Source organism: Borostomias antarcticus, assembly GCF_949987555.1.
Source record: "Borostomias antarcticus genome assembly, chromosome: 23".
NCBI lineage: Eukaryota > Metazoa > Chordata > Actinopteri > Stomiiformes > Stomiidae > Borostomias > Borostomias antarcticus.
The window spans coordinates 3,034,574-3,044,516 of record NC_140256.1 but is presented as its reverse complement, the minus strand read 5'-3'; the positions used below and the strand labels follow the sequence as shown (position 1 = coordinate 3,044,516).

Sequence of the window (9,943 nt, the reverse complement as noted above, 5' to 3'; positions counted from 1 at the left end):
CGGGGAAGGGCTGCCCGCACAGGGACCTGGCCATCATCATTGAAGACACAGTGATGACCCCGACTTGGACTGCGAGGAATCTGGGTGTGACCCTGGATGACCAACTGTTGTTTTCCGCACATGTCACATCCGTCGCACGCTCCTGCAGATTCATGGTCAACATCAGGAGGATTTGCCCTTTAGGTTAAAAAAAAGAGGACTTTCTGCAACTACCAAGACAGGTCGGAGGAATGGGACTGCCGAACTTCCAGCACTATTACTGAGCCTGTAACGAGCTGTCCTTTTAGGGCCAGGCCCTTGAACCAGGCCCTTGGGCCAGGCCCTTGAACCAAACGACAGACCCACATGGTTGCAGAGTGAGGAGGCCTCATGTCATCCCACCTCTCTCGGTCTCCCATGCTGTTATTATTCTCCCTTCTCATCCCCCAGGACATGCTAAAACTAACCCAGTGGTAAAACAGTCTGGAAATCTAGATTAAATTGAGACAGCATCTTGGGTGGCATGGAAACCTTCTCCTCGCTCCTCCATGTGTAAACCACCATTTGCATCCTGGACGGCGCTTTCCAATTATGGACTTGCAATGGCATCACTAGAATGAAAGATCTGTACATTAACCACACATTCCCCACTTTTGAGTCACTGCACAGGACATTCAATTTGCCACAAACACATTTCTTTCGATTCCTACAGATTCGCAATTATATTAGATCCAATGCAACTCGCTTTCCTAGTGCCTCCAATAGCTTTCTGTTGATCCTTCATCTAGGGGGTAATATCATATCTATACAATCAAATTTCAAAATAGTCAGATGTATCCGTAGACTATTTGAAGGTTGCTTGGGAGGAGGACTTGGGCACTATGCTAACAGATGAGCAGTGGATGGATGCACAAGACGGTGTACACACTGTGTCTATACGCACCAGACGTGTTGCACCGCCTTCACCTGTCAAAGGTTAAGTTATCTAAAATGTACCCCAATGTTGATCCTTTATGCAATCGTTGCGAGACCCTCCCGGCCACACTAGGCCACATGTTCTGGTCATGTCCTAACCCAGATAGCAAGCGGATGTGTAATGATTCTGGGCCATATATGGGCCGGAACTAAGCCACAAGGGCCAGATCTGGCCTGTATATGGCCCAGATCCGCTTGCTATCTGGGAAACTATATTAGAGAAGGTAATGCACACCAATTATACTTTTATGAGGTTCTGATTTCTGGAACTGTTAACTATAAAAGAAAGAAAGTGTTGCACACTCCAGGCTTCATATGCACAAGTTTTAATCTCGATGAGTTTTTTTTACCTGGTTAAATAAAGGTCAAGGTCAAGGTCAAGGTCAACTTTATTTATAAAGCACGTTTAAAATCAACCGAAGTTGCACCAAAGTGCTGTACAATATATAAAATAAACTAAAACAAAAAACAGAATAAAGTGCACATAATCACAGAATAATAAGAATATTGATTGATTAATTGATTGATTGATTGATTGATTGAGGACACTGCTGCAGTTCTTCACCGCACAATCTCCAGACCTGTCAGTAGCTCTCACTCAGTCTTGCCACACTATTTTTAACTGGCCTTGCTGGGGAGGACAGAGGGAGATTAATTATGTTTTATGTTCGCTAAATCAGAAAAGTGCCACTGTGGAAGAAGGTCATCAACTTTGTTATGTCTCTGAACGTTAGATGTACTTCTCCAATAGGAAGTCTGTTCTGGAGTGTGATAAAAAAACACCTTGAAACATCTGTCCAAAATCTTATCAGGACATGATTAATTTCTAAACTACAATGAGACTTGAGTTGACACAATCCAGTTCTTGAATATATCCCTTTTGAGGACAGCATAATCACAGTCCAGTTTTATCTAATCCAAAATGGAGAGGTAAACATATCTCTCTCTCTCTCTCTCTCTCTCTCTCTCTCTCTGAAATTTCATTTCATTCCAATCTGAACCATACTATCGGCATGGCTTAGTAGCTTAAACACAGGAAATTAGATTCAGACATCAAACAAGGAGTCAGCTGTCTCTTATCACAGTGGAAATGGGCGGACAGAGAAGACTGGTTATTCTAAACTGTTTTGAAAAAGTATGAATATGTTTTCTATCCATCAACTTCATCAAAGGGTTTCAATCTCTACAAATGTCCCCTCCCCATAACTTTTGAAGTTTAAACATTGTTTTCTAACATGTGACCATATTTGGGAAAGATACGCAGATTTCATAAGCAAGTGGTTGGACGTCCAGTTCTAGTGGGAAAAGAGTTGACAAGTTGTCATGTGTCACTGGCTGGGCAAATAATAAAAAGTAATCCTTCCCAATACACAGTAAATTGCACCCTGTAGCCAAAGACATGTACAATTCAGCCAGTAATACTCACAAATTCATATTTTTTTAATGATCTGTTTATTTGCATTTTTGAAATTGAACAAACATAGGAAAGACTAAATGAAGGAGGACACACCCAAAGACAAAATACACACAAAAATAAAGAAAAAACAAAAACATAAATACATATTGCATGATTAACATGTTGGAGAGTCTCTTTACATATAATGGTCACAACCAGTTTGGTGGGATAGCTACTAGCTACTATTTGTATTGTAAAGTGCTTTGTGCATTCGTGCTGTGAAAGGCGCTATATAAATAAAACTTACTTACTTACTTACTTACTACTATGGCACAGTTATCCCCATAACTGTGCCATAGTAGCTATCCAACCAAACTGGTTGTGACCATTATGCCTAGCCAATGCCTAGCTTCTACATCTAGAAAGGGCTGCCAGGTCTTGTGGAACCCCTCAACAGAACCCCTTAGGGTGAACCTGAGTTTTTCCAGTTTAAGGTGTTACAGAACATCTCTGATCAGTGCAGAGTGAGTGGGAGGCTGTGCCTGTTTCCAATTCAATAGAATCAGTCGGCGTGCTAAGAGGGTTAAAAAAACTCTTTTCCAAGAGCGACCTGGCCAAAAATGGCAGCAAAAAAACATGGTTACAACAAAACACACAAACAGGTAAACTACAGTCAGGCGCACGATAGTGAGATTACATGACAGGGCAATCACAGGACCAAGAGAGCTCATTTCTCTGTCCCTAAAACTCACTTGAATTCCTCCAAACTTATGAGATCTGAGAGTTTGAAGTCCTTCTGCACATCGTTCCAGGTAGCTGGGGCAGAACATTTAAAGGCCTTTTTACCCAGTTCAGTTCTGACTCCTGGGACCTGCATCAGAATGATATCCTGAGAGCACAGGCCATAACGACTAAGGTTCCTACACATATGTGACCGCAAATATGTAGGAAGAAGCCCAAGAATGCATTTATAAATAAAATTGAGCCAATGAGAGAGTCTAGGGATAGATAGAGATGGACATTTCGCGACAGCATACAAAGTACAGTGATGTACACGATAGCTCCAAATCCTGTCCTGTCCTCCACAGGACACCTCTGCAGGTCATTACTGCAGATGTTGAATGCTTGCTTGTTGGGACTAAATGATCCTGCTTTTCAATACTCATGGGCAAAGTAAGATGAATATGCAGTCACACTCACTCCCCTGTTCCAAAGAAAGGTTTCACAGATACTTTCCCAGATAACAATCTATATTTAGATTACAGGCCAGATCTGGCCCTTGTGGCTTAGTTTCGGCCCATATATGGCCCAGAATTATTACACATCCGCTTGCTATCTGACTATAAAATCTCCGGTCTCTGGCTTCCGGTTATTATTGTATTTTTCCATCTGTACAACTGACTATCTGGTGGCATCTGAATAGCACGTTGTGATATTGTACTGATCTCAGTAACGGGATCATTGGATGCTCTGTACAGTATGTCTGCTTTTCAGACACCGTCACAGTCACACCCAAGGGCCTCATCCTCATCACCTCCCACACTAGGGGAAGTGCGCAGGGACAGTGTGAACCTGTCATCCTCTATCTGACAGAGGTGCAAAATATGTTTAAAATTGTTTGCTTTGAATAAGACTGTGGGATCTGTCATGACTTGCGTGATGCTTTTTCATATCAGAAGGACGTGAGACATTGACTTCATTGTTTGACACCAGTACAGATGTGTGAATGGAAATGGAAATAAAATGGTTCTCAGATTTTCGAAAAACAAAAATATTTATGTCCAATTTGTCCTTTTAGACCTCCTTGCATTCTTGGAAGGGGCTGGAAGGGGCCAGTCAGGGTGCGAATTACGGGGGAGCTATGGCGCCCCTAGAGGAGACCCCCCTGAAAACATGGTTTGTGAAATTTGGGGGGGTCTCTAAAATATTGACATGATAGCCGAATAAATGCTATTTGTGGCATTATTTTCCTGTTTGCCCAGAAATTCGCTTTTATCTGGTTTGGGATATGATATAATTGTTAATAATGACGCCATGTTTAAATGTCTGGGGCGCGAATATGCGGAACTCATGATGCCGTCTAAAAATGACGTTTGCGTCTAGAAATGACGTTTGGAGGCGATGGACAAACGTCGAATTCTGACGTCCCCAGCAAACACGCAACGTCAGGGAGACGTTCAGATCATGTCTTAATAACGTCCGTCGGTCCAGAACCCCATTTGTACGTCTGCTGGACCCCTCAATATCCAAACGTCTGGCTTGGACCCCTCTTAGACGTCTGTGGACGTGCAGAACGGGTTCAATATCTGAACGTCTAAAAAAAACGTTCATTCTGGCTCCTAATTGGATGTCTTTGGACGTCCGAAAAAGACGAAAAAGACAGTCAGTGGGTCTGCCGGGTGAGACCAGGTTGGGACGTGAGGTAAGGTGGGGCGTGATACCAGTGATACCAGACCAGGCGTGATACCAGACCAGGCGTTATACCAGACCAGGCGTATATACCAGACCAGGCGTGATACCAGACCAGGCGTTATACCAGACCAGGCGTATATACCAGACAGTATTTTGCCTCGCTCGCCTCCTCTATGTAAATCTCAATCTCCCTATCAGAGATCAGCGCCTGTATCGATGTTTTTTGCATTTTGATTTGAATTGATAAACAGTTAAACGTTACTTGGTGACCTGTGGATTTATTTTTTACTTTTGTTTTGTTGTCGGTAACCCCCCCCTCCCCCCCGTCAGTCGAAATGAGGGCTCCCCCAAGGACCATGCTATAATTCGCACACTGGGGCCAGTCCAATGGGAACTGATAGCCATGCAGTAGCCTTCTCTTTCTGATGGAAAGACTGCTAGTCCTAATAACTATTTTGATCAATTATATCCCCACTGTGAGAACTGGCAGAAGTGTGATTACGTTCTTCAGAAGTGTGTCACAGCCCTGTTCTCTTCATTTAACTCCGTTATAGATCCTTCCCCAGCTGTTTAAAGGCTGATGGGTGTTGTAGCCTACAGGCTAATCTTCGTACAAATTACCAGAGGAGACTCAAACCTTGAAAGTGACATGAGATGTTGCAAAATGGTTTTTAAATCAATTTTAGATTGCAGCTGACTAGCCTACATAAGACGAGAATACACAATGGTTGTATTGCTTTTAGAGACCTCCAGTGCGTCATACGGTGTGCTACATTCATCTGATGTCCAAAAAAATGACTCTATAGAAATATAAATTGTATTCTCGCCTTCCTTTCATGGCATGCAGCTTATTACCGAGAAGGACTTGAAGATCTCATATGATATGCGCGGTCTGTCACTGGTCCTGATAGACGCCTCCTACATTCGACTATATAAACTCCCACGTTCTATTTCATGTCCACAGAAGACCGGGCTATAATCTGAAGTTTGGAGAAAGGGAGAAAATAAAATGGTAAGATGCGACTGTTCGTTATCATGTCATAAATAGTCCTATTTGAGATTGAAGATCTCAAGTGAAGTGAGTTGGTTTGGAGTTGTTTAAAAGCCTGTGCATACTCTCGTAGGCTATTTAGGCTTATTGATTAGAAATGTCTTATTGTCCTTGAACTGCACATGGCATGCATTTAACTTGGTTTTCATTCAGGTTCCGCTTCATTAGTCTTACAAATAGCCTCGGCCTACTGCTAGTATGCTAATTTGGACTAAAGGAGACTTGATGTTCTCCGGATATTGTTCAGTAGCCTAGTCCAAATGGCTTAGGCTAATTATTGACATGATGGTGTATTTCAGCGTAGCTCTTGGTAGTAGCCTAAACGACCTGTATGCATTCAGACCGCTGGCGGGAAGGAGGCAGAAGCGCGTTTCAACAAACAGTGTTCAACAGTGTTCCGTTAGTGCGCGTAAACAGCTTTGGACATATGGACGCAGCAGAGAGCAGAGAGGCGAAACATTGCCTTCTCAGCGAGAGGGTAGGAATTTTCTTGTGAACCATTTTTGCAGAGTGCACATGGGGGGCTTCTGTTTCTTGGATATTGTATGTGTTCATGTGGGTCCTCTGGATCATTAGGGTTTTTGTAACCTACGAGTAAAATGAAACATGCAAAGATTCGTTCTTATATTGGCTCGATAAGTTCCTAGAGGATAGCCTGCTGTTATTTGATCGCCTAATTGGTTTTGTACAATGAGATCTCAACTCTTTCGTACAGACAGCTCATTTGATTAGGCCTAGCCCTACATGTACTTTTCCAGTGCCAGAATTCTTGACATAATAATGTTTTCAGCACGTTACTGCATTGAGCCTCCTTTGAATTAACTTTAAATACTATTTGATTTGGTGACCCACCTGCATTTTATTTTCCTCTTGATTCTTATCAAGAAGGCACGATCTGGAGTGGTGGTACAACTAACCCCAAACGATGAGCTCAAGCTATAGAGGTTCCTGTATGGAGACGCACACAACACATCACTTCAGACTGACAATCTAGAAAACTATTTTTTCAAAACAATAATTTGATTAGGACTGTGCACCAGCTCAGAATTAGTAAATGACTTAATTACACTAAATGGCAACATACTAATTCGGCCTGTGTGGAGACATTTCCACGTTCAGCCCCTGACAGGAATGTGTTATTAAACTCTCTAGGTTAATTGGTCACATAAAGCCAAAAACACCAAAAAAATAAAAGGATCTAATCTAGCTGTTTGTGAAAAATAGTTGTTTACGCAGATGTAGGCTATAAACCTGCTGCATGAATATGTTTCCTGTCACAATACTACAAGTGATAATGTTGATGATAATTACAATACATTATATTTCCCCAACACTCAAGGTATTACAGTGCTCTGAATGAAATTGCCACAGTAATAGAATAGGCTATTATTATGCTCAGGGAGCGGCATGCTGGATGTTTCCTGAGTTGCCACTGTACTTCCCAAGACATGTAATGGATCAAATTGCTCTCAAGAGTGATGTTAGACGTTAGAGCCTGGGGCTAAACATCCTGGTGGTTAATCAGTACCACTTCCATCTGAACACCCCCCACCTCCACCCCTCATCCTGGTATTACAGCCTGCACTTAGTATGTTTCCCAGAATGCCTTGGACCCTCTTTGTCCAATGTTGCATGACCAAGACTGTGTCAGTGCTGATGGATCTTTGATGAACATGATTAGACTTTTGCTGCATGAATGCAAATCATATCATGTAGTGCTAAAGGTGTACAATACTGTAGACGTGGGGGGTGATAGCTTTGGGGAGGCATCTGGTATTCTTGCTGGCAGGATACATTTTAGAGGCCACATACAAACCCATACCCTGACAAAAAGGGAAGAACATTGTTTGATGTTTCATTTTGATGGCAAGTGTATGGTTATTGCCATGGAAATTGGCTAGATTAGAACATGTCTTCCTTGATATTCAGACCAGACGAAGATGTACCTGGAATGACAGCCAAGAGTTTTATGAACTGTATCCTTCCTGTAGAGTCAACATTGTCTTTCCTATCAATTTGTTTTGTATATTCCTGAATGAGCAATTCTTTTGCACTCCTGTGTTGGTTGGTAGCCAGGTGTGTAGGAAAGAGATAGGTTAAAAAAAAGGTTACTGGCTAAGCTTGCAAATAAAACAGTTTTATTGTAACATTTGACCTTTGTCAGACATATTCCACCTTGAGATGAGAGATTACATCACGACTGGCCTGTGAGCGGCTAAAGACCCCCCAGGCAGAGCTGGTTGATGTTGCTAGGGAAAGGGATGTCTGGGGCCCCCTGCTGGAACTGCTGCCTCCATTAACCGGCCCCTGATAAGCAGATGACGATGAATGGATAGATGTTTTTAACTGTGGGGCATTTATTGTCCTTAAGCAACCGGCGATGTGTATAAGCATCACACATATTAGACTTATAAGACCAATATGCTTTTAACTGTCAATTTACAATTGGAAGACAAGTAATTTGTTTTTACTGGGTTTGCTTGTCGAAATATTTCATAATATAGAAAATTATTTCTGTTTTGTTTTTTCTTTCAGAAAGCAAAGAAAGGCTAGATCCATGGGCCACAAATGACGGATTAAAACCTCTGAAAAGTCAAATATACAACACAGACTGACTGAAACAACAGACAAATACATATAGATCCCGGTGTATAAAACAAGTGCTTCTAGCATGGAACTGTGCCAGTCAGCCAATTGTAGCCTGGCTTATAAGGAGCCATGCCCCACCTCAGTGAGTGGCAGTACATTCCTGATCATTGCCTACAGCACTATGGTGGCAGTGGGCGTCATCGGAAACGCCTGTCTGGTGTTTGTCATCACGCGACAGAAGGAGATGAGGAACGTCACCAACATTCTCATCGCCAACCTCTCCTGCTCCGATATCCTTATGTGCGTCGTGTGTTTGCCCGGCACAATTACCTACACCCTGATGGACCACTGGATCCTTGGGGAGGCCCTTTGTAAGATCACCCCCTTTGTCCAGTGTACTTCGGTCACTGTGTCCATCTTCTCCCTGGTCCTCATTGCCATGGAGCGCCACCAGCTCATCATACACCCCACTGGATGGAAGCCTGTAGTGAGCCACTCCTACCTGGCTGTGGCCGTCATCTGGATTGTGGCCTGCTTAATCTCTGTCCCTTTGTTCTCGTACAGCATCCTCATCCTGCCTTTCCAGAATCTGAACCTTTCCAGAATCGTTATTCCCTACACTGACCACTCTGTCTGTATGGAGGAATGGCCTTCGGAGCACGACAGGCTAGCCTACACCACATCCCTACTAGTTTTCCAGTACATCCTTCCTGTCGTCCTCATTTTGACCTGCTACCTGCACATCTTCCTGCGTCTGAGGAGGAGGAGGGATATGGTGGAACGGGCCAGTGATTCCCATCAGAAGAAGGCCAATGGGTCCAGGAGGATCAACGCCATGTTAGTCTCCATCGTGGTGGCGTTCACACTCTGCTGGCTCCCGCTCTACATCTTCAACACAGTGTTTGACTGGAACCACGACGCCCTCCCGTCTTGCCACCATGACGCCATCTTCTCCGCCTGCCACCTCACAGCCATGGCCTCGACCTGCGTCAACCCCATCATCTACGGCTTCCTCAACAGCAACTTCCAGAAGGAACTCAAGTCCACTCTGTATCGTTGCTCCTGCTGGAGGACTCCGGACCAGTATGAGACTTTCCCCCTGTCCGTCGTCAGCACGGAGGGCACTAAGGGGTCAACCTTGAGCAAAGGATCGGTCAGCATCAACACCTAGACAGGCACCTCTCAGTAAGAGAGAGAGAGCAATCCATTGCAACCCCATTGTTTTGGACAACAGTTTCAGCTTGTCATGTTTTTCTTTACGTTGGAACGTAAGAGTTGATATATCTGGGGTTGTAAACATTAGTCACCAGTGAAGGTTTTATAGTCTAGCTATACATGCTGTACACTACACATATGTTTGTCTTGTTTAGTGGGAACAAAGTGAGAGAATGCTAAACCCTAAGACATGTCACAGTGCCATCTTTATAGTTGTAGGTCTCAGCCAAGAGGAAGTTGATAACAGAATTATAGTGCAAAGGTCTTTAGAGTAAGTATCGCAAAGCAATGGCTTTGCAAGGACATAGTATCATATTATTCTGGTC

The 9,943-nt window shown here is 43.3% G+C and overlaps 1 protein-coding gene across 1 annotated transcript; it reads left to right on the top strand.

Moving 5' to 3' along the window:
- Nucleotides 1-8,484: 8,484 nt before the first annotated feature.
- Nucleotides 8,485-9,573, top strand: npy8br (neuropeptide Y receptor Y8b; the record flags this gene model as incomplete). The annotated part of the gene is made up of 1 exon (XM_084457407.1): nt 8,485-9,573. One exon carries the CDS (start codon nt 8,485-8,487, stop codon nt 9,571-9,573), a length of 1,089 nt encoding a protein of 362 aa, XP_084313533.1.
- Between the last annotated feature and the right edge of the window lie 370 nt (nt 9,574-9,943).